Source organism: Petaurus breviceps, unplaced genomic scaffold, assembly GCF_028583685.1.
Source record: "Petaurus breviceps papuanus isolate PSGF00001 unplaced genomic scaffold, PetGlider_PUasm1.0 90879, whole genome shotgun sequence".
Lineage (NCBI taxonomy): Eukaryota > Metazoa > Chordata > Mammalia > Diprotodontia > Petauridae > Petaurus > Petaurus breviceps.
This window is the reverse complement of record NW_027187368.1, coordinates 3,858,124-3,884,494: the sequence shown is the minus strand read 5'-3', so window position 1 is coordinate 3,884,494 and position 26,371 is coordinate 3,858,124. Positions and strand designations below refer to the sequence as shown.

General features: G+C 38.6%; 2 protein-coding genes across 3 annotated transcripts; one reads left to right on the top strand and one right to left on the bottom strand.

Annotated features, from left to right (window-relative positions):
• Nucleotides 1–348: 348 nt before the first annotated feature.
• Nucleotides 349–2,948, top strand: B3GALT9 (beta-1,3-galactosyltransferase 9). Its single transcript, XM_069073808.1, has 2 exons — nucleotides 349–881; nucleotides 1,740–2,948. The coding sequence occupies exons 1-2, from the start codon at nucleotides 876–878 to the stop codon at nucleotides 2,841–2,843; spliced, it is 1,110 nt and encodes a 369-aa protein (XP_068929909.1). The 5' UTR covers nucleotides 349–875; the 3' UTR covers nucleotides 2,844–2,948.
• A 2,222-nt stretch (nucleotides 2,949–5,170) lies between these two features.
• Nucleotides 5,171–25,454, bottom strand: PSMD5 (proteasome 26S subunit, non-ATPase 5). 2 transcript variants are annotated; one of them, XM_069073806.1, is made up of 10 exons: nucleotides 25,231–25,454; nucleotides 12,454–12,598; nucleotides 12,055–12,168; nucleotides 11,253–11,381; nucleotides 10,323–10,432; nucleotides 9,582–9,724; nucleotides 9,036–9,227; nucleotides 7,817–7,926; nucleotides 7,119–7,259; nucleotides 5,171–6,248 (listed from the first exon to the last, which is right to left on the bottom strand). In XM_069073806.1, the coding sequence occupies exons 1-10, from the start codon at nucleotides 25,401–25,403 to the stop codon at nucleotides 5,991–5,993; spliced, it is 1,515 nt and encodes a 504-aa protein (XP_068929907.1). In that variant the 5' UTR covers nucleotides 25,404–25,454; the 3' UTR covers nucleotides 5,171–5,990. The 2 variants fall into 2 exon arrangements, with proteins under 2 accessions (XP_068929907.1, XP_068929908.1); XM_069073807.1 differs by lacking the exon at nucleotides 9,036–9,227.
• Between the last annotated feature and the right edge of the window lie 917 nt (nucleotides 25,455–26,371).

Here is a 26,371-nt window from a genome sequence, read left to right as displayed (position 1 = left end):
ATACAGAAGAATCCACCTTCTCTTCTTCCCTTTCCTTATGCTACCTCTACTTTCAACATTTGGCTAGGATAATCAAGAGGTCACCCACAGTCAGGGGCAGGCCAACCTCCAGCTTGATACAGGTATGCTATGGACTTTTTAAAAAAACAGTAATTTAGCCAATCCTAAAACATAGGATCATTTTACAGATGAGGAAATTGAGGTCCAGTAAGGTTAAGTGAGTAGCCCAAGGTCACACTGCTTAGAGGTAGAATTTGAAGCTAGGTCCTGACTCTAGAGCCAATAGTTGTTATCATCAGACCTGATCAATAATGGACTCATTTAAATTCTTTAAATTCACACATTCCAATCCCAAGACTTAAGAGTCCTGCATTATTTTTTTTTTTGCCACATATAGGACATTAATGACCTCATAAGATCATCTAATCCAACCAAACTTCATAGATGAAAAAATTGTTAAATATCAGAAAAATTGTTAAGTAAACAAATTATTGCTTATGAGGATAAACTTAATCCCAGAGATCAAGTCCAAAACCTCATTAACAACTGTTTCTGAACATCAAGAACATTTCTTTTTTAATGATTCCCTACAGTCTTAAGGACTAATGAATTAGGCAGACTGTTCTATTACTTTGGATTTTCTCCAACTGCAATATGATCAGGGTGTTTGTGTGTGTGTGAACGTGAGCATTTCTGTTCATCCATCAAGTAAGCTGGAACAAAGGATCAAGCTGATTAGAGAGAAACCTTATCCTAAAAGTTCCAGACACAAAGTGCTTCCACTTCAGTTGCAAATGGACTCATCTATACATTTGAACCCAAATCCATACTTGGACTAAAGTGCTCTGAGAATTCCGAATTCACTCACAGATAAAATGCAGGTAAAACTTTTTTTTTTTTAACGTATAAGGCATCTGTTATTGTCTTGGGAGAGGCAGAGATTCAGAATTCGCCGTAACCTAGCTTCTTCCTGTAATACCCTAGGCTAAATACAGAATTAAAGAAGGTCTGCATTTCCTTCTGCTGCAGGTAGACTAGGAAAATGAGAAATTCACATCATGGTGGATGAGAAAATCCCAGAGGATCATAGATTTGGAGGCTGAAAGCACCTTAGTCTATAGAGTTCAATTCTCTTATTTTACAGACGAATAGGACTTTTCCCCTCTATTCAATTATGTGAAAGGGAAGGTGGAAAGCCCTATTATATGATAAGAGCCAGTGAAAATGGGTTCAACTCCCCTTCTCCAACTTCAACCTATTTCATCAGACTTCTGATGTTGTACCATGCAGCAAGCAGGATGTAGCAGTCTCTTTTATGTTGTATTTTTGTGTGTATTTCTTGCTTAAAAACTACTATGCATTCCTCTTTGAAGAGGGAACCATGCAAATCTACTCTGGTTCCAAGGAGCACTTGAGTAGTTTCATAAATATAATATATATTGGGATATTTGCAAAGTATGCACGTTCTATATAATTTATATACAAATATTAATCAAATATCTTTGAAACACAGATCAGAACTACATATACATTTCAGATTATGCTACAACTAACAAAAAACTGGTTGGCAACTGGAAAAATGGAACTTCTTGTAATAGAGGAGAAACAAATTTTGTGTAAATGATAGTATCAAAGGCTAACTCAAATGAGAAATAGCAAATAACTGATTTCTACTCCAAATTTACTTCCACTAATTTCAGTGAGTACAGACAACTACCCTATGTTCTCTTCTTATTTAGGTGACATTCTGTAGGCTTCGGACTCACCAATGGTGTTTCATTTTATTTAATGTCATCTTGTTTCACGCTCTGCTCTTTGGAGCTGACTTTGTGGAAGAATACTTTCTGCAGTCATTACCATATGTCGATGTCAGAGTTCTTGAGATTAAGGACAAAGCCAGAAAACTAAACGTGGAACCGTTAAGATATAACCTCTCAAAATTTTATATCTTGAGCCAGGAGGAGGCATGCAAGGGAGAAGATATCTTTTTACTCTCTCTTATCTTCAGCAGTCCAGGAAATGGGTCAAGGAGGGATTTGATAAGGAAAACCTGGGCTAATGTGACTACTATCCGGGGACATCCTATCCTCACATTATTTGCCTTAGGAATGCCAGATCTGGGAACCTCTCAGCAAGACATCAACATGGAGTCTAATAAATACAAAGATATTATTGAAGGATTTTTCCTGGACAGTTCTGGGAACCAAACACTAAAGACCATCATGATGATGAAGTGGGCTGTAACTTTCTGCCCAAATGCCATGTTCATCCTCAAGGTTAATGAAGAGATGTTTGTCAATCTCCCTAGCCTGGTAGACTATCTCCTCAACTTAAAAGACCACCTTGAAGAGATCTATGTGGGAAGGGTCATTCATCAGGATATGCCCAACAGAGATCCTCAAAGCCAAAATTTTGTTCCTGTTAGTGAGTATCCAGAAAAGTACTACCCTGATTACTGCAGTGGAGAGGCCTTTATTGTGTCCCAGGATGTGGCCCGTATGATGTATGTGGTTTTCAAGGAAGCACCTTTGGCAATACCTGCTGATGTTTTTATAGGAATCTGTGCCAAGTATGCTGGCCTCATACCCATCCACAGTTCACGGTTTTCCGGGGAGAAGCACATCAGGTATAATCGATGCTGCTATAAGTTCATCTTTACATCCTCAGAAATGACAGGTGAAGAAATGCCACTTGAGTGGAGGGAAGTTAATGATGGGAAAAAATGTACCTTGCTTGAAACTTATTATGGGTTGGTCTCCTGCAAACTTCTAACTTATCTTGATAGCTTTAAACACCTTAATATAGCACCTATAAAAAATGATGCAATGTATTTTGCTAATTAAGATTTCATTTTCCTACAGAAAATATATGCTTTACAACTCCCCTTCTCCTATTATAGTAAACATTCCTCCCTTTGTATTTTCCCCAAAAGGCTTAGCTATAAAAATCTTTGCAATTATATATTTAAGCAAGAGAAATTTCTTAGCTCTTTTATTCATGTTCCAAATACCAATGATATAACAGTTGCTAAAGAATTTAGTGTAGAATTGAATTCTTTCTTCAATCAACATGTCTTTTTAAAAGGGAAATGCATTAAATTTATTTCTGTGAAGAATTACCTCCTTATTCTTTATAATTATAGAGCTTCTCAATAATGTTTAAGGACAGTCATACATATTAATCGAACTACCTTTGTATTTTTATTTCTCTGACTTGAATTATATGAAAAAATTTGAAACAGAATTATTGTAAAATGTTAGTCAATGCTGTGTGCATGCAGCAAATGGGTCTAAAAGCTAAAAAAATCATGGCTCCATCATCTAGACTCAAAAAATTATATGTACCTACTACACAGAAATCTTAATTTTATTCTTATAGTGTACAAATTCCTTGAGTTAGCACATTTACCTCCTATGCTGGTAATTTTCAGCAGAAATTTTTCAGCTAAGTCCATATAGGCTATACAATACAAACAAGAAGCCATTCATTCATTCATTTGGTGTTAGTACACCATATTTCTCTTATAGGATGGACAAGAATGAACTAGGATTAAAGCACTAGAAAGATATACTTTTAAGAGATGGAAGAGACCTTAGAGGTTATCCAATCTAAATTTCTGTCTGATTTATGAACTGCCTCAAAAATATCCCAGAGTTACCTAGCCTCTATGTTGTTAGAACTGGAAAGAACATTAGAAATTGCTACCATCTAGTTAACTCTCTAATTTTATAGATGAGGAAACTGAGGTATAGAGATACAGTGATCTGCCTAAATCACACTACTGGTAAAGGTCAGTCTATACTCAAATCTTTTCTATTATCACCACAAACTAGAATTCTCTTAAAATGGAATTTAAGTATGGAAGACAAAAAGGGAAAACTGGATTTTGAACACATTGCTAATTCAGCAATTTCAAAATATCATTTTAGGATATGAATGTCTTTTAACTCAGCAGACTTCTCTTGAGTTCCTGAAAGTGAATCATATTCTTCTTCTCTATGCAACTGCTTTTCAAATTCACATTATTATTTTACTAGAGGCAACAAAGTGGTACAGCGGATGAATTTAGAGACAACTTGAATTTAAATCTGGCCTCAAACACTTACTAGATGTGTGACCCTGGGCTAGTCATTTAACCTCTCCTTCAGCTTCCTCACCTGTAAAATGAGGATGATAATAATAGCACCTACTTCCCAGGATTTTTGTAAGTATCAAATATGGTCATGTTATTGATTTAGAAAGATGTTCCTTTTTTGGTAATAACAATAATAGCTAACATTTAAATAGACCTTTAAGGTTTGCAAAGTACTTTACAAATATTACATTTGATCATTATCTCTGCCTCTTAGAATTCCCATCTCCCTTCAAAGCACAGCAATTCAAATGGCTCCTTCCCTGAACCTTCCAAGTGCTAATGCCTCTCCTTAAAAAATTACATTGCATTTATTTGTTATGGTCTCATATGAATGCATGCTGTTTCCTTCAAGAGAAAGTAAGCTTTGAAGGCAGGAACTATTTTATTTTTGCCTTTGTATACTCCAATGCCAAGCACAGTGCTTGACTTAACATTAATAAATACTGATTGACTGCTTACTTTTATATAGTTTTCTTGGATGGAACAGTTACCAAATTCATTTGGAAAAACTCAATTTGTTTCAATACACTAACATATGAAAAATCAAATCATTAAGTTTACTAATGTGTTACAGAGGTAATGGAGAGTGGAAGTAGTGCTGGCTGGGTATTCAGGAGACCTGAGTTCTAATTCCAGTGTTGCTACCAACTTATTATATGACCCTGGGCAAATTATTTCCCTTCTCTGGGCCTCAATTTCCTCCTCTATAAAATATAGTCACAAATGCTGGGAAATCCTTTGCCTAAAGGTCCCTTCCAGCTCAAAAGTTCTACTATTTTAACACCATCTTTAACAAACTGATATTTACTAAGCACTTATATTTAGGGCACTGTGCAAAGTACTAAAATAGGAAAAATTAGCAATTATTAGCTACAGGTCCCTTTTAAATCTAACATCCTATGTCTAATAACTCAAGCTTAGTACCTTGTGAGAGAAACACTGAGTGCCAAGTCACTTCCAAATTTAACATTCAATGAATCCAAGTACTCTACAGGGAACAGAAGCTGTAGAATAAGAATGCATCTTTAGCGGGTGTTGTCAGGGAGAGTTTTTTAATCAAATGCAATGGGGAAAAAGTGGGAAGAGTCAGATATAAAAACAGAACAGATACAACAAAGAGTTATCAAAACAGGACTGCAAATTGGAAGGGTTTTTTTTAACCTCCTGAATTTTCCTTGTCACAGAATGTCTCATTTTGGTTAGAAAAGACAACAAATATAAAAACTCATTTCAAAAGCTCACCAAAAGGCCCTTATTAAAAATGGTTTACTTGCATTATAAAGATGAGAACACATAATTTTAGAGGTCTACACTGCTTTATAATCTAAAGAGTATGCTCTTCCAATAGTGAGGAGATAGTGGGATAAAAAAAACAAAGAGGTTTGCCAGGAGTAGAAGCGAAATTCCTAATGTAATTTGCTTCTCTTTTGAATAAAGCAGGATTCTTTGTGGGAGGAAGCATTTTCTATTTAGGCATCTCTAGGGCAAAAAATTTCCCAGCATTTGTGACTATATTTTTTTAAATTATATGCAGTTTCGGCAAGATCATGTGTATTTAGGGAAGTAGAGTAATACTTAGTTCAAATAATGACCAAAGTCCCCTGCAATATGGAATATTTTCTTTTTACAATCAGAGCTCCAAACTCCTGTTCCACAATGTACAAATACAGCAACAAATGCATAGTTGTTAGTCTACCTTAAACACACTATGATAATTTTTTTTAAAAGTGCAATTATAGCTAGAAGTATTTGCTGTCTGTTATGTTAAATACAAACCAAAAAAAAAGCAACTCAAAGGTCTTTGGAAGATGTCTTGGTCATGAAGATTGGTCCCCTAAACTGAATTCTGTGGAACTCATTCTGCTCCTTCCACAGCTGTAGTTGAAACAGACTTGACAAAGTATGGGCCTTCGCTCAGGTAAGCTCTTAGTCTTAAATAATATTGGTTTCCGAAGATTTCTGCAATTGTTTTCGAGTTTGCAAGGGCTTTCACTAGTTCATATTTGGCATCTTTTGAAGCTTTGTCATGTTCCACAGACCGATCCACAATGTATTCCACAAACCCTGGGCTGTTAAACATAAGTTTCTGAGCCCAGGGTTGGTTTGCAATGGCCTAAAGAACAACAGAGGAAGAGAATAATTCCTTTTTAATCCCGAAAAAAAAATGAAAGTTATAAAGACAACTAAGTATGGAAGCTCCCTGAAGACAGAATCTATGTCTTATTTGCAAAACTGATAAAAACTCCCATTACAGCTTTCAAAGTGTTCTTCTCATTAAAGCCCAACAGAATAAATATTATTATTCCTACTTTACCAATGAGATCACAGCTTAAAGAAGTTAACTGATTTGCCATGATTACATAACTATTAAGTGACAGAACTAAGACTACAACTCAGGCTTTCTGCTTCCAGGTCAAATGCTTCTTCTACTACATTATGGCACAAAACACTAAAGCTTTACATATAGTTAGGTACTTAAATGACTAGAGAATGAATCAAGAAATTAAAGAAAAATTTAAATACCATTATGTTAAATCAAACAGGAACTCAAAAGACTTTGTGTATGCCTTGATTAAAATGTACTATTAGAGGGGCAGTTAGGTGGCGCAGTGAATAGAGCACCGGCCCTGAAGTCAGGAGGACCTGAGTTCAAATCCAGCCTTAGACACGGAACACAAAAACAAAAACTAGCTGTGTGACCTTGGGCAAGTCACTTAACCCCAATTGCCCTTCAAAAAGCAAAAAAAAAAAAAAATGTACTACTAGCCTAATTTCTGCACAGGGTAAGAAAGCCCCCCTACACACACACAAAATTCCACAGCATGTTACTACTTTTTTTATGTTTAGGTCTCATGAAATCAAAAATTCCAACCTCTATTACATTTAATAATAAAATCATTATCTGATTGACAAGAATATGTAAGTCAAAACTACATTATAGCAATTGTATTTGACATTGCTGACTTGGGGAAGGAACACTTACTGTGAACACTTTTAATGCAGCACAGTGCAGTTCAGGGAAAGGTTGGGTGCTAATCCCCCTAAAATGCTCCAGTGGCTCCCGAGTTAAAGATGAGAACCAGAATTCTGTCATTCTTAGGAGATCATCAGTCTGTTGATCATGCTGTAGGACAAAGAGATGAAAATAATCCAATGTTTTCAATATAACAAGAGCACAGACTCTTGCAATTTACAGCTAAAGCCTTGGGGCTCCTTTGGTTCAAAGCCCTCATTTTACTCTGAGCTCCAGGAAGGTTAAGTCACTTGCCAAGGTCAAAAAACCTGTAAGCAGAAGAGAATGCAAATCTAGGTCCTTTGATTCTAATATCTCACAAACATATAGCTGAGAAGAACACAGGATTAGTAACCAGAGCTCTGGATTCTAATCACATCTCTACCAATATCTGTGTGATCACGATCAAGCCATTTTACTTCACTGGACCCAAGTTCCCACATCTATAAAACAAAAAGACCAGACTGGATGATCTCTAAAAGTCACTCCCATCTCTAAGATTCTATAGCAACTCTTATAGTAACACTAACCACTTACGGCAATAAGAGTAAGTATAACACTTACCTGACAAATAAATGTCTTTATTTAAATTTTGTAATGTCAAATCACATATATTCAGTCTACCAAACATAATCTATTACTCTCTATCAGCATTTTCATTTACTTACTGGTAAATGAAGAAGAGATGAAATTGCATCCAAACACCTAATTTTTAGTTCTGTTGAAGCATTCTTTGCCTGGTGTCCTATTCTCTTTAGCAGGTGTTCAAACCGACTTCCTTTGGGAAATGGAAACTCAGACTGTATTAAATAAATTATACTTTGTGTTTATACACAAAGACATTCTTTAACTCCATACTACAAATAAATGTATTTTTAGAAACCAAATGACAGCCATGAAAACATGTGCCTAACTACACACACATAAAAAATAGCACTGATCTTCAAACTCTGTCCAAAAGCACCCTTGAGGGGCAGTTAAGTGGCACAGTGAATAGAACACTGGCCCTGGAGTCAGGAGGACCTGAGTTCAAATCCGGCCTCAGACACTTGACACACTAGCCGTGTGACTTTGGGCAAGTCACTTAACCTCAATTGCCCTCAAAAAAAAAATAACAACAACAAAAGCACCCTTGAGGTAGTCTACAGTTCTTGTCTCTTTGGTTGGAAACTCTTATGGGTTGCCAATCAATCAGTATTTCTGGTACAGCTGGTACTGCAACACAGATGCTGTTGCTTCATACCATGTCTTACATTGTAGCCAGAGATTTGTGATCATCATTTGTACCATTTATAATTACAGTATCCCCAATCCTGTTTGTCGTGAAAGATATTTATTTACAATATACCTATAAGTAGAACATCAAAAGTACTATTATCATTGTAAATCTCTATATTTTATGCAGTGGTAAACTACATTAGAGAAGGGATCAAAGTCACTGATCTACCATAAAGTCTGCATGGTCTAATAAAAGGAATACTAGATTAGGTGTCTAGTGACTTGGATCATAGTCCCAACTTTCCCCTAACATTCTGTATGACTTTGGACAAATCACTTCACAATTTTGAGTCCACATCTCCATCTGTAAAATGAAGTTAGAAAACTAGATAATCAATAATGTCCCTTTCAGAACTAACATTAAATGATTCTCTAAGTGATTAATGGACCAAGACAATTTTGATTCACTGCAAAAGGGAATTATTAGTGAGACTGAAAAAGTGACTTTTTAAGAATGGGTTCAAATTCATTAAGATTGTAAAAATAAAACAAACACCAATTTTCTGCAATGTATTAAAACTACAGCAATCAATGATAAACAACTGAATTTCATTATCTTCATCAAATAATAAAACTTTCTTTTAGGCATCCAAGACAAATTGCACCAACCTGTTTTTTGTAAAACCTGTTTTCCTTCCACATTTGAGCCCAGGATCCCTAGGGTGTCCACTGCTACTCCTATCATGGTGGGGTCCTGACCTTCTGCCATTTCAAAGACTTTTTCTACAAAGACTGGGTATCGTTCACAAATCTGTTGAGGGCTATCCACTATTGCCAGGTTGCCAAAAAATTTGACAAATCCTAGAGAAAGTCACAAGGAAGCAATCTGAATCAAGTAGCAAAACAGTACACACTAAACTGCAACTAGCTTTACCTTGTGTTTTCACATGACTGTGAACTTTAGGAGAAAAATGACTAAACGTTCTAAGAATTAGGAGACATCTCAGAGACAGTCCAATAGCAACTCCCTAAACAGGGAACCAGAACAGACCAAACAGAGACTTCAGCAGATCTTCTTTCAGGATAAAATGACTCAGGCCTCTTCTAAAAGAAGTCAGTTATCTTTTTTTTCAAGGACAACAAATCCTGGTCCCCTTTCTAAACAAGATGATTCAGTGGCTGCCTCTATTACAAAGGAAAAACAATGTCTATTACCTGGCAAATAGAAACTGGAGAAAGGATCTGAATCTGCCCCAACAATGATATTAGATATTTGATCAATTATTCCTTCTTGGGAAAGGTACTGTCGTCCATGATGAGTATATGCCAGTGATGTCACCATTTCTATACAGGTGGCTCTGCAATATATAAAACGAACAGAAGGATTTTAATTAGCTAACATCAGAGTACTTTTATGAACAAGAATTTGTACAATTTCAGATTAAAAGCACGACAAAAACGACGACTCAATCTGAGATACTCAAATGCTGCTCCTTCCAGCTCTAACATTCTATGATTCTGCTACTTTGGTTATGGTCATTACTAATTGAGATAACGTTTATAAAACACAGGGTGTGGTATGTTTTGATTTTTTTTCCCGTAGTGACTAAAGTTTACATTGGTTCCTCTCAATTAACAATTACTATGAAATAACATGGGATCAATAAGACATAGAGTAGAAAGAGACCTTAGAAATCATCTAGTCCACCTCCCTCCTTCATGGATGAGGAAAATGATGTCAAGAAAGGCTCACTTTGCCAAATTCACATAAGTAGGTAGTAGAGCCTTGACTCTAACCCAGGATCTCTAACTCAAAATTCAATGCTCTTTTCACTATGCCTGTTGCCTTTAACAATCATGCTTTGATGGTCATTTCTTCTACAGGTCTGTTAGAGAGCCAGTTCTGCTGAACTATAGGCAGAAGTTTGCTTTGCAAAATCACCCTGTTCAACCCACCTGACTAGCACATCATCACCAGTCAGTTCTCTAATGAGTCGGGTTACTAATCCGCTGTTGATACAGTATTTTAAGGATTCTGGTGACACAGAGGCAATCTCCACAATCAGCTAGAGTAAAATAAAAACAAAAGCAGAGATGTAAAAGGAGCCAACCAATATAACACTGGTTTCTCAATTTAACCTAAAATAAAGACCAAGGGAACTTAAAATAGCATTTTTAGTTCTAAGGAAAACCAACACGTGCCTCTGCCCTGAGCTTAAAACTTCATGTAATTACACTGATAACACAGAAAAAAAAAAACTACGTTTTTAAAATTTTCCCTATGTTTTAAAGGAATGATGTAGATGTTTTAGATTAAGGTAAGAACAAGAACAGAACAGCAACAAAAACTTTTAATCTTTTGGTTTAAATCATATTAAAAAGCAAATCTAGCTTGCAGTCAACAGTTCAGGATTTAGGTTTTATCTATTCATAGGATCATAGGATTCAGAGTTGGAAGGGAAAGATAGTTCATCTCTCATTTTACAGATCACAAAACTAAAAGATAAAGTGACTTGCTAGAATCAGAATAAATAGAAAGTATCAGAAACAGGATTTAAATCCATTATCAACTATACCATGTCGCCTCAATTAGTCATTTAATAAATGGGTATGTGTGTTTGTCTTTCCTCCTCAACTAGACTTTAAATTCTCTGTGGACAGGGCCCCTCAATCCTGTTAAATTTTTGTATTCCATATTATGTAGCAATCTGTTATATATACAGTAAACAACTACTTATTTGCTAACTATTGTTTATATTGGAGCATATGCTATAATTTGTAACATACTATCAATATTAAAGTTGAGCATGATTTTCCTGGATTATCCCACAACAAGCTCTTTGTATATTCGGGTATAGACAATATAAAGTATAGTTTTCATCCTACCTCATAGACCCTGTACCGTACAATGTCACTTGTTTTCATTACATTTTCCAAGTCATCTAGCAGGCTGCTTCCAAATAAAGCCTCCAATCCAGCCTGAGTTAAGGATATTCTTGACAGTGACTTGATGGCCTTGCAAAAGGAAATAATTTTCTTAATCATGTAAACACAGGAAAATAAGAGTAATACAAAATTACTTTACAAAGTACTTCACATACATTATTTCACTAACCCAATGAGAAAGAACAGTTACAATTTGCTCCATTTTATATCTTGGTAAACTGATGATCAGAGATACTAAGCCACTTGTTCAAAGTCACACAGCGTAGGAAGTGGCAATGCCAGGCTTTGGGCTTCTTTTCACTATACCACACTACTTCCCAGTAACAGAAAATAGTAAGCTAAAAAAAAAATCAATGGCTCACAACTAAGAACTTTTTAAAAGGTTTCTTCTGACAACAATTGAGGAAATGAGAAGTTTATGCATACAATACTATATGTTCCCAAGGAAAGGGGCAAACTTACTGATTGGCATTCATTTAGCAATGCAGCACTGAGATACCCCCAAAAGAGGCTTTAAATGCAATTACTAATAACTATCCACACAAATTCTTCATTCACTATCAGGACCACTTATTATTTTTTTTTTAAAGAAATCAGCTTCTCTGCTTATTTACTTTGTCTAGGAGCTTTCTAAAAGGGACTATTATTCAGGTATAGGTTAGAGTTGGGTTACCTCTGAAATACCGTCCAACTTTGGAATCCTGTGATTTTAGAGTGTATTTCATATGTCTAGAATACCCACCGCTTTAGCTATAGACAATTTTTCTGCACCAATGCAATAAATTATTTCTTTCAGTAATTCAGGACTATTGAGAATCTCAGTAACAGCCTCTGAATTTTCTACAATTCTTCCAACCTGAAAAATTACAAGATATTAATCAGTAACAGACTCCCATTGTCGGATGACAATACAATAGTCAAATATCTGCATCTGCTGAGACCCATAATCATTCAACCCCTCAACAAAATTCTTTATTTTTTTGCATTAAAGATCATTACCACAGCAGTATGAGTCAGTGTAAATCCTGATATATAGACCCACTCATTATCACAACTTGATTATATCTGTCATTATACACCCACACCTCTGTAGAAGAAAAATCTTGTGCAGGGCAGCATGTGTACTATTAAAATTCCATACCTGAGACAGAGTGAGGATTACCACAGCATCATCAGGGTGAGACAGTCCCCTGTGCAGTTCATCCCTAAGGTTTCGGGCCACATAGACTGGTTCCATAGCTTGGAGAAATCTCTCCAGAATGGACACACACAAGGTAGTCTGCTCCCTGAAAACCAAGACCCATCATTTATCAAGACAGGCAGAGAGGAAGTCACATTGGGGATGAATAACAGGGTAGTTTAGCAGTCTGTTATTTCATTGACTTATCAAAACTCATCTATGACTAGCATCTAGTCTATAGCTTTACATGTCTGTTCAAATAAAATTGATTATATTGGGGGGAAGGGAAGAACTGTTTTTGTTCTTCCCTATAGCGAAAAAACCCTTTATCTGGACAGTTAATAGACCATATTTTACCACTGTTTATGAATATTAGTTAATGCGCCTTTCAGACATGTGAATTTCTGGTCATTTGGTCCCCTATTAGGAAAACCTAGGGACTCTTGGTCAAAGGTTTTTTATTTCAAGTATTTAAGCAGCCACTATGTACCAGGCTATGTGCTCAGCACAATGAGAAAACAGAGAAGTAAAAGATATAACCCTTAGGGGCGGCCAGGTAGCACAGCGAGGAAGAGCACCGGCCCCAGTGTCAGGATGACCTGGGGGATCGAATCCGGGCTCAGACACTTAGCACCCACCCAGAAACACCTGGCCGTGTAACCTTGAGCAAGTTACTTAACCTCAATTGCTTAGGGGCGGCCAGGTGGCTCAGCGAGTAAGAGCACCGGCTCCAGTGTCAGGATGACCTGGATCAAATCTGGGCTCAGATACTTAGCACTACACCCAGAAATAACTGGCTGTGTAACCTTGAGCAAGTTACTTAACTCCAATTGCATAAAAAAAAAAGATATAACCCTTGCCTTATGTAGCTTCTTACAAGTGTGTTGGGGAAATGTGTGTCACATGAAACAGGTTAACAAAACAGCATATAATTAAATGTGATAGTGCAGAATAGGAAAGATAAACTGTAACAAAGCTATGTATGTTACATACATACACATAAACAACAGGCTACCTAGTATTTAACTACCATTCACTTTCTTTCACCACTACCCAAATAATCAGGTTTCCCTCCAAAGACTGTCTTTGGGACTTCAGTCTTTTCCATTTAATTCTCTACCATATCAATCCTGAGGAATCTCTACACACAACACAAGCTCAGTCAGCTGCTCGGAAGAGTAGGAAAGCGTGTGATATGATACAAAGATTGCAATTAGAAGCAGTGAAACTTGAGTTTTAGTCCTACTTCTGCCACTAAACCTACCATATGACCTCGGTCATTAAGTCACTTCATTTTGGTAGACCTGCTTTCACATGTTAATTGAGGAGTTTGAATGTGATGAATTCTAAAAACTCTTCAAACTCTAACATCTAATTATTCTGAAGTTCAGAATGTACATTAATATACAAGCAAATAATTTGGAGGAACATATTGTTCATGTCACTGATACAGATTAACATAATATTCAAACTTTCATGGTTTTCTTTTTTAAAAATTTCTAGTTCTATTTCTCACTTTTACTTCCAGATAGTCTATTTCCAAACAGTTTCAACTGAGCTGCAATCTGGTATACCTAAAATATTGAGTAATAAGACTCCTGTCAGCTCTCAGAGAAATCATGAAATAGTTTGCTATCAACTCTAATTTCTGTTAAGTCTTTACAAATTAACCTACCTTTTATTACCTTTTTTCACTATCTACTGTTCTCCTAAATTCAAATCAAACCATTTAGTTTTTAAACTTTTTTTTTTTACTTTTTTATTCATCTCTTTTATTCTTACATCACCTAGATTCCTCCCCACTCCCCCATTCCTCCTTCTCCCAGGGAAAATATCCCTTATGATAAAGGATTTTTTAAAAAAGAAAAAAATCCAGAAAAATGAACTGATACATAAAAATTTTGTGCAGTGGTTCACACAGATGCAGGAAGCTAGCCCTCTTTTTCTAAAACAATCCTATTACTCTTTATAGTTTCCCTCTATTCTTAAACAAGCCACTTTCTGCCCTAAACAAATGTTCAAAGATTCCCATTCGATAAATATCCAGCTCTTCACAGTTTAGTGGGGAATACATACACATGCGCACATGCACATGCACACACACAATATAAGATACAAAATACGCAATGAGTGACATGGGAGGTAGGAATGATGTGCTATGGAAATTAAGAAAGGGTATCAAAGAACGCTGGATTGAGAATTGGGAGACCCAGAGTTCCTGGCTCTGCCACCATCAGGTGACCATGTGACCATGGGCAAGTCATTTCAGTTCTCTACTCTCTAAAACAAAAATTACATGACAGCCAAAGTATTTTTAAGAAGTAATGTGGAACCATTATTAGAAGTAATGTGGCACCAGCACTGGAGTCAGGAGAACCTGAGTTCAAAACCAGCCTCAGACACTTCACACACACACACACACACACACACACACACACACACACACACACACACGCCATGTGACCTTGGGCAAGTCACTTAACCCCAATTGCCCTCCAAATTAAAAAAAAAAGTAGTAATGTGGTAGGGGCAGCTAGGCGGCACAGTGAATAGAGGCACTGGCCCTGGAGTCAGGAGGACCTGAGTTCAAATCTGACCTCAGACACTTAACACTTACTAGCCATGTGACCTCTCTTAACCCCAATTGCCCTGCCCTCCCCCTTCCAAAAAAAAAAAAAGCGTCGTTAAAGTGAACTGAGCTGTTAACACAGAGCCTCTGGCCTTTGGAGGTGAACTGAGATGGCGGAGTTAGTAGTGTGTGTTGTTGCCCTGTTAAGCTTTGTTTTCCCAGAGGCATCAGCTGCAGGCAGGAGTCCCTGGGACCTGCTGTTGGGCAGCAGCTTGGAGTGGAGCAGTCTCTATGAGCTGAGACCCGGAGCAGGAGCAGAGTTTTGCCTATGTGTCAATCTAGACTAAGAGTAGGAACAGTCAGCCCACAGAGGAAGAACTAAGGACTTGGGACGTTTGGAACTGATTAAGGAGATTGTTCTTACAGTGACCTAGAGGTGGATGGATGGTATAGTATTTTCTGCTGCCCCTTAAAGATGCACTGTACTGGGGAAGAGCCTTGCCTGGGACTCCCTGATTTTGGGGATGCAATGACATATGACCTGTGTAGTGTGATGTTCTTACTGTGACCTAACGATGGATGGTGTGGTATTTTCTGTTACCCCTTAAGGATATGTTATACTAGGGAAAACCATAGCCTAGGACCCCCTGATTGTGTAAACAAGCATTTTGGGGAATGCTACTGAATGCAGTGATATATGCAATGTGCCATATGACATAAATAAGAGTATTATTTTACACACATACATACATATATATATATATAGATGTGTTTTGCTTAAGGATGTTGCTATGAATGTTATGCTTTACTTTATTAAACAATGTGTAGTTCTGAAGAGTTCATTATACTATGCAATTAGACCCTTAAAATTATTCACAGCAGGAGTCCTCAGGTGTGCCGCCGTGAATGGCATTAGAGTGCCCAGAATAAAAAGGGCAAAAGACAACTACTGCTCTACAATATTCAAAAATTATGCATAAAGATCTACATGGGAAAAATTAGAGGTAGTCTCAAAGAAAAGACACTAAGATTAAGGAGGAATAGGAAAGCTTTGTAGCAAAAGGTATGACCTCAACTGAGATAAGAAGAAAGTCAGGGAAGCCATGAGGCAGAGATATGGAAGGAGAGCATTTCAAGCATGAGGGGACAGTCAACAAAACACTCAAAGTCAGGAGATGAAGTGTCGCATACAAAGAACAGCAAGAAGATAAGTGTCACCTGACTGTAGAATAAAGTACAGAATAACAACAAACATCGGAAAGAATAACAACAAACATCAGAAAGGGCTAACTTACGAAGAGATTTAAAAGCCAAGAAGAGTAAGATTTTATTTTTCATCCTGGAGGTGACAGGGAACCCTTGAAGTTTACTTAACTGGGGGTGGGGTTAGGAAGTGACATGGTCAGATTGCTTTAGAAAGATCAATTTGACTGCTGAGTGATAGAACAATTGAAGTGGGGAAAGACTTAAGACAGGGAGACCAGCTGTAAGCAACAACAATAACCTAGGAATAAAGTGATGAGGTCTTCTCTTAGAGGAGAGAGGGGGGTATATACAAGAGATGTTATAAAGGTAAAATTAACAGGCCTTGGTAAGACTGGCTATAGGAAGTAAGAGTGAAGAATCAAGAAAGACATCTCGACTGCAAGCCTGAGTCACTGTGAGTTATGGTGGTGCCCTCCACATTAACAGGAAAGAAAAGAAGAGAGAAAGGCTTTCAGAGAAAAATAAGGAGTTTCACTTTGAACATATCGAGTTTAAAATGTCTATGGCAAAGGTATCAAACTCTCTGCCTACAAAACTCCCCCAATCAGATTAAAATATAACTGGGAAATGTTTAACAAAATAAATAAAAATACAATGCAACAACAGAGATAATACTAATTTATTGTTTTCTGAATATACAGCTGGCAAGAATCCATTTCTGTTTGAATTTGATACAACTGGTCTATAGGAAATCCAGCTAGAGATGTCCAACAGGCAGAGACTGAAAGTTAGCAGATAGATTAAGGCTGGTAGATTGAGAGTCACCCTGTATAGAGAAGATAACTGAATCCATAGGAGCTGTGAGATAATTAAATGAAACAGTATAGAGGGAGAAGAGAGCCCAGGAAAGAGCACTGGAGAACACCTATAGTTATTGAGCAAGATACACATGACTATCCAGCCAAAAAAAAAAAAAAAAAACCAGAGAAGTGATCAGACCGTTAAAAAGGGAACCAGGAAAGAACTGTGTTATGAAAACCTAGAGAGAGGAAGAGTGTGATCAACAGTCTAAGAGACTGCAGAGAGGTCAAGAAGAATGAGGATTGAGAAAAAGTCATTAGATTTGGCAGTTAGACATCATTAGAGAGAGACTTTGGAGACAGCATGTTTGGAGAAAAAATGTTAAGAAGAGAATAAGAGCAAAGGAAGTGAAGCCACCTAGTATAGACAGCCTTTTCAAAGAGTTCAGCCACAAAAGATGTGACAGGTATAGTACAACAGCTAGCAAGGATGAAGAAATTAAGTGAGGCTTTTTTAAATGATGGGTAAGACATGGGCATATTTTGTAAGGTGGCAGGGATACAGTCACTAGACAGGGAATGATCAAAGATTAGTAAGAGAATAGGGATGATAGAACAATCTGCTAGAGAAGATGGGATGGAATGTGATCACCTATGCCTGAAGAGATGAAACTGGAATGAAGGAGGGGATAGTGGTAGAAAGTATCTGAATGATATGAGATGAGAAATGGGAAAAGAAGCCTTGACTTTTTAAGTGAAATATGAGCAAGGGTCTCAGCTGAAGGGATAAGGGGAAGGGAGCTGTGGGAGGTCTGAAAAGAGATGAAAAGGTTCAGAAAAGCAGAAGCAGTATATGGGATTGAGAATTGACTGGGGAGATATAAAAGGGTTGCCTCGCTACCAGGCAGGAGACCCAGTTGAGATTATATAACATAAATTTGTAATGGACACAGCACAATTTCCCAAGTTTCTCCAGCTTTGTTCATCAGTATGCAGGTAAGAGTGAAGGTAGCAAATGATGGGGAATAATGTATGCCTGGGGTTTGGCAGGGCAAAATAGGGTAAAGGGACAAAGAGATTCAAAAGATGGTGAAGGATTAAAATGGTTCACCAAGAGATCAAGATAGGGAAGGGAAGAGAATATAGCCAACGCAGGGATGAAGGCCTGGGCAAGAAGAGGCAGAGAGATTAGAGGTTATCATGAGGATAAAAAATAGGTTTTGAAGTTGCAAGGCAAAAGGACAGATGGAATGAGAGCAGATTAAGATAAAGCAATTTCAGAGCTCACAAATATGGATATTGAATACTTATGGGTGATCACAAGATCAAAGGTATAACCATCTCTGTTATCTGTGGCAAAGTGGAGGAGTCAAGCATGTCAAATTAATAAACTGAGGAGTTGAGAAGTTAGGGTGTTAGAGGGAGCATCAATATGTATGATGAAGTCCCCTAGTATGAAGGTAGAGGGTAAAGAGAAAAGACTATGAGTCAAATAATGCCCTGAGCAGCTAAATATGGACTGAATGAACTTCAATGGTAGAAGAAATGCCTGGAAAGTGGCCAAGGGGAGCAACAAGTAATGTAATTCCTCCACCATGGTCAGGGGGTAGTCTGGGAAAAGGGGGTGGGGCAGGATGGAACACTGGTATGAGTCAAAGTAAAACCAGTGCTAAAAAAAGGTTGCCAGGAAAGCTGTGTCCTCAGAAGGGAGTCAAATTTAGTGAGTACAAAAAGATGGACAGAGAAAAGAAAAGGTTTAAGGTGAAACCTAGCTTGTTACCTATTGAGTAAGTAGTATTCCAGTAAGCACGGTGTTTCAGAGCACATGGGAAGTTAAAGTAGTTTTAGACAGAGAGGATGACAGAGAGGAAGATTTGGGCTGAGTGAGATGGGAATAAGGGAATAATCAATGGAGAATAGAGAATGAAGTTTAAACAACTGCAAACACAGGCTAGGTTAAAAATCACTGGAATGGAGTGTGTATGACACTGGAAATATGTTAATCATTGAAGAACGAATTCAGGTAGGTTATCATTGGACACAGGGGCATGGCCTTGGGAAGACTTATCCCAGCAAATCATGTAGCTATCTGTGGTTGGGTACCTGGAGCTTGATGGAATAGTGTACAGGCATTAAACATAAGCCACTTCTGTGTTTATTTATATAAACATATTTAGGAGAGATGGCTGTTTTATTTTTTTTTTTGCTTGTTTTAAGGGAAGCTAGGTGGTGCAATGAATAAAGCCCTGGGCTTGGAATCAGGAAGATTCATCTTCCTGAGTTCAAATCTGGTTTCAGGCAATTACTAGCTATGTGACCCTGGACAATCACTTCACCTTGTTTACCTCAGTTCCTCATCCATAAAATGAGCTGGAGAAGGAAATGACAAACCATTCCAGTATCTTTGCCAAGAATATATATATATATGTATGTATGTATGTATAACATACACACTTTTTAAAAAAAGTATTCTCTCCCAAAGAAGGGAGATTTTACTTGGGTCAACAATTTAATAAGCACTTAGTGTGAGCAAGACATGTGCTAAGTGCTCTGTTAGGAGCTTAGGCACTATACTGGGTAACTTTGTGGAGGAGTCAGAACTTGAACTGAGCTTGAAGCAAAGGAAAATTCTGGATTATGGGAAGGAATGGTACCATCTTCCTCCTTAGTTTTCACTCAGTAGTAGACAGGGCTTAGGGAGTTGCTGAGGTCTACAAAGATCCTCTTCATACTTTATTTACTAAATTTTATTTACTTCATACTTTATTTACTAAACAAGGCCATCCATAATCTGTCATCACTTTGCTTTGGCAGCAGTCTTCTTTCACACTACAATTCTAAATACATAAAGCACCAGCCAAGAGCTCTGCCTGCCCCCATTATGCACACTCTGTATTTTCACCAATCATGGAATCCCACAGTTGGAAGGAGACCTCAGAGATCACTTACTCCAACCTTCTGAAGCATAAATCCCTCTTGCTAACTCCCATCTACTGATCCAACCTCTATCCTCTGGTGAAATAAGTGTTACTGAATCCAACTCAATTCAATAAACATTTATTAAGCACTTGTACCAGGCCCTGAGGATACAAAGACAAAAACAAAACAGTTCTTAATTTCAATGAATGTACAATCTACTTGGGACATACAGAAAATGCTGAACTTGGAATCAGAGGATGTGGATTTAACCTAACCACTTTGTTTTTGCTTTTTGGAGGGGGGAAGGCAGGGCAATTGGGGTTAAATGACTTGCCCAAGGTCACACAGCTAGTAAGTGTTAAAGTGTCTGAGGCCGGATTTGAACTCAGGTCCTCCTGACTCCAGGACCAGTGCTCTATTTACTGCACCATCTAGCCACTCCTATCCTAACCACTTCTACTTAACAGCAGTGGATCCTCGGGCAAGAGACTTAACCCCACAAAGGCTTGGTTTCCTCATCTATAAAATGAGGAGGTTGGATTTACAGGATTTGTAAGGTTTCTTTCAGCTCTCAATCTTAGATACCATAAACCCATGTACACAACTAAGTATAGACATGTTAATTTAAGATGAGAACACTCTTCTGAATATTCTTCTACTTTCTCTCTATACTCTCTCATTAAAAGGCTTCATCAGTCACCAATGGTTTAATTATTATCTTTAAGCAGATCATTCCCTAATCTATAGATCCAGGCCTAGTCTGTGGCATATTTCCTATCTGATATTTCAAAATGGATATCAGATAGGCATTTCAAACTCAACTTGTCCAAAATAAAACTCACCATCTTTCCTCTAAAACCCTTCCTCTTTTCCTATTTCTGTCCAGAGCACTACTATCCTTCTAGTCATTCAAGTTTAGAACCTCCTTGTTCTGTCAGACTCCTCCCTCAATTCTCCCTCATCCCATATGGCTAATAGCCGCAAAATCTTGTCATCTATACTTCCTCAACATCCTCACATCTACCTGACAGTCACCATCCTAGTTCAAGGGGGAAAGGGAACAAGCACTTATTAAGCCCATATTATGTGCTAGGCCCTGTGCCTAAGCACTTCACAAATATTTTCTCATTTGAAATGCTTACAATTCAAGGAAAAGGCTGAGAGAGGATAAGTGACTTGTGCAGGGTCCCACAGCTACTGCCTGAGCCTGGGTCTTTCTGTCTCCAGGCCCAGCATTCTATCCACTGTACCACCTGGCTGACTAGTTCAAGCCCACAACACTTTTCACCTAGATTATTCTAACAGTGAGCCTCCTAACCAGTCTTCCTGCTTTAATTTCCCCACAGAAATGCCAAAGAGATTCTAAGAGCAGAAAGTGACAGGTAAGTCAGTTACTCAATAAACTAAAATGGCTCTCTTATCTTTAAAATCACATATAAGCTTCTGTTTAGCTTTTAAAGTCCTTCACAACATGGTTCCAACCAACCTTAACTCTTCTTCCCACACTTTTTGGTCCTATTAAACTGTCCTTGTTCTTCAAACATGGCAACCCATCTCTCTTCTCTCCCCCATGCATGGAATTCATTCCCACCTCACCTTTACATGTTAGAATCACTTGTAACCTTCAAAAATCTGCTGCCTCCTTACACACAAAGTCTTTCCTGCTCCCCCAGCTTGCTAGTACCTTGCTCCCTCAATTTACTTTTTGATTTTGAATATACTTATAAACAAATTACCTCTTTCTTTTTATTTTGCTTTTTTTTGGAGAGCAGTTGGGGTTAAGTGACTTGCCCAAGGTCACACAGCTAGTTTTTGTGTTAAGTGTCTGAGGCTGGATTTCAACTCAGGTCCTCCTGACTCCTGGCCGGTGCCCTATTCACTGCACTACCTAGCCGCCCCCAAATTACCTCTTTCAACAGAATGTAATAAGCTCCTTGACTTTTATCTTTGTATCCCCAATATCAAGTACAACAGGCACTTAAAAATTCTTGTTGATTAAAAATTTGGTAGATCAGGAAACACTTCCCATAGGGGGTGGCTTGAAGGAGTTGAGATTTGAAGGAAGCTCGTTTCTAAGAGGCAGAAGTGAAGAAAAGTTGCATTCCAGGTATGGGTGACAGCCCATGTGATTACAAAGAGATGGGAACAGCCAGTTTGGCTAGAAAGAAGATACATGAAAAGAAACAAGTCTGGAAAAGTATATTAGTACCATACTGTAGAGGGCTTTAAATGCACTGAAGAGTTTGCATTTTATCCTAGAGGAAAACAGGGAAACACTAAAAACCTTCAAGCAGGTGAGAACTGTGCCTTGATAAGATTTTGGCAGCAGGGCAGAAGATAGCTAGGTAATAACAGTACATATAGCGATCAGTGTCTACAGTCAGGAAAACCTGTCAACTCTGGCTTCAGAGATATACTAGTTGTGTGATTCTGGGCAAGTCATTTAACCTGTTTACTTCAGTTTCAACATCTGTAAAAAATGGGGAAAATAGGGGTGGCCGGGTGGCTCAGCGAGTAAGAGCACTGGCTCCAGTGTCGGGATAACCTGGGGATCAAATCTGGGCTCAGATACTTAGCATCCACCCAGAAATAACTGGCCGTGTGACCTTGAGCAAGTTACTTAACCCTGATTGCTTATAAAATAAAATAAAAAAATGGGGAAAATAACAGGGTTCTTGTGAGGTCTAAATATGGTAATACATGTAAAGTACTTTGCAAAACTTAAAAAGTACTATGTAAATGTTAGTCATGGTGACCAGAATTAGGGTGATGGTTGGGACAGGACAAAGAGACAACAGAATGATTGTAGAGATATGGAGATGGAACTTTACTCAACAACTGACTGGATACAGAGGCAGAGAAAAGGCTTAAGGATCAACCAACAAGCATTTATGAAACACCTACTTTGTGCCAGGTACTTCAAAAAAAATGCTGGGGATACCAAGACAAGGATAAAACAGTCAACCTCAGAAGAGCTTATATTTTGTCACGAAACACAAAATTTACTTTAACAAGTATATTCAAAATTATTTTTTAAAAGGATGATCCCAAGATTTTAAAACTAGGTAACTGGAAGGATTAAGAAAACTTCCAGAAAAACAGGAAAGTTTGGAGTTCTGTCCAGGACATGCTGAGTTTGAAATGTTGATGGGACAATCTGGTCGACACATACAGAACACAATCAGCAATTCAGATATGAAGTTCAGAATAGGGATGGATATGTAGATTTGGGGACTACTTACACAGTGATGAACCTCTGTAGAGTGGATGAGATGATGATTAGGGGAGTATAAAGAAAGGAGAAAGGTAAAGGAAAGAAAAGCCTTAGAAGCCAGTCATGATCAAGTCAGCAAAGGATTGAGAAACGCTCACAGTAATTCAGAGTGACCCCAAGCAAGAGCCGTTTAAATATCAGATGATAGTTATCATGTCACTATATGGCATTCTCTTTTCTTCTTCTAGGACTTTCCTAACTCTGTGCCCATGTTCATTTCCTGTATCTAGAATCCCCTGCCTTTCTTCCCCCAAAACTGGGCCTGCTGATATATTTCCTATCCTTTAATGCCATCTTTTATATGAAGCATTCCCCGATTCCAAAAACAGAGATGAGTTTTTTCCTTTGCATGTGAACAATATACCTCTGACTTAAATGTGCAACTCAAACATTAAGAAAATCATATATACAAAATAGTACGCCAGCCTTAGGATAACATAAAGTTTAGATAAGGTATCATCTTTTTGGACTTCATGGTCTGGGAATAAGAATGATCATACATATAAAAGTTTTAAAATACTCAATGCAGGGAGAGAGAGGCAGGGAAGCATAAAGAACAGAAAGCTGGCCTTGGAGCCAAGAACACTTGGATTCAAGTCTCATTTCTGACAACACTGAAAAAGTCATTTTCATAAACTGCAGATAAATGTCTCATATTTTATTAGATCATTTGTTAAATCCCTACCCCTCAAACACTTAATCATGTTGTAATTTTGTGTAGTCTTATTCTCCTACAAGACCACAATTACCTTAAGGGTAAATGCTATCTTAATCATCTTCACATCCTTTCCTGTCTCTTAAAAATTTTCCTCCAATCCCTCCACCCTTGTGTGGAGGTGAAACTGACTGGTCCTAGAAGGCTGGAAAAGCTTTAAGTACCAAAGACATCCCAGATCCTCCCAATGGAGTGACTATCCTTCAAAGGTAAAATCTCTTGCAACAATCTGTGTTCCATATCTTATGTTTTAAAGTTCCTTCAGTCTCTAATATTCTATGACTCTAAGTAACAAAGCCGGGATTAGAATAAAGACATATATCAAACTTTCCCTCAGAAAAGAGACCTAGGCCTAGGCCCATTAACACCTGTAAACCAACAATATGGGGAATATATTTCAACAACATACTCTGGAGGCTGGAAGTGACTGGAGAAAAAGGGAGAAGGGGAGAGAGAGAGGATGATGGATAACAGACCAGTTTGCAAAGTGGGGAGAGGGAGGCAAGTAGTGTGAGATTCACTCATTCAAATCTTATTAAATATCTACCATTTGCAAAGCCCCAGTATTTTACAAATGAGGAAGACAAGGCCCAGGCCCTACATGCAGTGACAGGGACACAACCTGAACCCAAGTCCTCTGATTCCTTCCACTGTATCACAGTTCTTTTATGATAAATGAACTACAAAGATAGCAATACTACTCTAGTAGTTGGGTAAGTGTATTATTATCTCTGTGTGTGACTCACAGCCCTATTAGACTGGGGACTGAACGAGGGCTAGGATGTCATCGACATTTTCTGTCTATTTACACGTTCAGCCCATTATGGCGGTGCAAAGCACAGTGCTAAGTAATGATTCTGGGGACGAGACCTAACGGTCGACTTGGTGCCAGAAAAAGCCTTAACCTGCTTATTTCTGGTGAAGAAGGGCCCGTGGCCCTGAGAGGGGAAGAGAAGCGCGCAAGGTCCCACTGGTCTGGAAGCAGCGCAGTCACGTCTCGAACTCTGCTCTTCTGTCCCCGAGATCTAAGCTCGGGCACCGGGCATGGCCTGGAGGGTGGCGACGCCGGGGCTCCCGGGGCCCTTTCAGGTCAGGGAGGTTCTCAGATCCGGACTTGTCAAGACATGCCCCCAGTGGGGGTCCGGGGCGTCCCGACAGCGCCCCTATCGTGACAAAGCGGGCCACACCCGGACTGGGAGCGGGGAGGCGCTCCGAGAGGAAGGGTCCCTGCCATCCCCCCGGGGGGTCCCCTCACCGGTGATTCCCGTTGAGTAGCGAGAAGAGAGGTCTGAGCCGGAGCTCAGCCGCCTGTTCCCGGAGCGAGCTGAGAGGCACCGCCTGCAGAACAGCCTGCAGGGCCCGGAGTTCCTCCAGCGGCGCCTCCAGCCGCGCCACCTCCCGCAGCAGATCCACCACCTGGCCCGCCATCTTTCCAGAGCTTCGCGAATACACGTGCCACCTCTAGCCCCACACAACGCGAGACTTGGAGAGTTCCGAGTACGGTGGCCGATAGGGCAGGAGAAGCGGGGGGAGGGGAGCGCTAGAGATAGGAGGAGTATGACTCCTTCCTCCTGCCTTCCACATCCAACTAAGCTGACGATCGCGTGGCTACGTGTGTAGCGGGAGGGTTTCAGCCATCCCTATCCTGTTCAGGCACCCTGCGGTGGCAGATTAATCTAAAAAAAAAAATGATGATTATTATAAAAAGAAGAGCCTTTTGGAGTCTTTACAACAGCCACTTCATTTGACTTTCGCTTTAGTTGAGTAAAGGGATTATTATCCCCATTTTACAGATGAGGAAACTGAGGGCCAGAGTAGTTGACTCGTTCATTCTTCTCTCCCCCACCCCGTCACACCCTGAGTAGCAGGGGTGCTTCTCATACTTTCATCAAGCTTATCCTCGATGCTTGAATATGTCATTCTCATTTTATAGAGATGAGAAAATAGGCGGCTGGGTCAGTATTTCTTGAATCTCAATTGCTTCTTTCTTTCTTTTTTTGTTAATGATTTGGTGATTTCCCCTTCCCCCACCCCTATGATTCAGTATCTTCCTTTCTTGCAAATCTCTTGCAGAACTAACCTCTGTGCTTTCAAAATTGTCTTACTTCTATCATGATCTCTTCTGAAGAGTGAATGAAATGCTTGATTTGGAGTCGGGAAAAGCTGAATTTGAATCCCATCTCATATCCTCTTGCTAGCTTTGAGACCATGAATAAATTACTTAATTTCTCTCAGTCTAAATTTCCTTGTCTGTGAAATAGGGATGATAATAATAGTACTGATTTCAAAGAGTTGTTGTAAGGATTGAGTCAAATGAGATACTATATGTAAATTGCTTTTCAACCCTTAGGGCACAATATAAATGTTAATTATTATTCCCGAATTATAGTTAGTTG

Excerpts from the sequence above, each read along its gene's own strand:
- PSMD5 (XM_069073806.1), bottom strand. The coding sequence starts at position 25,403 with ATGGCGGGCCAGGTGGTGGATCTGCTGCGGGAGGTGGCGCGGCTGGAG. Across the intron at positions 12,599-25,230 it reads CTACTCAACGGGAATCACCG|GGAGCAGACTACCTTGTGTG; the intron begins GTGAGGGGACCC and ends CTTGGTTTTCAG. Across the intron at positions 9,228-9,581 it reads CTCCAGTTTCTATTTGCCAG|GATTTGTCAAATTTTTTGGC; the intron begins GTAATAGACATT and ends GACTTTCTCTAG.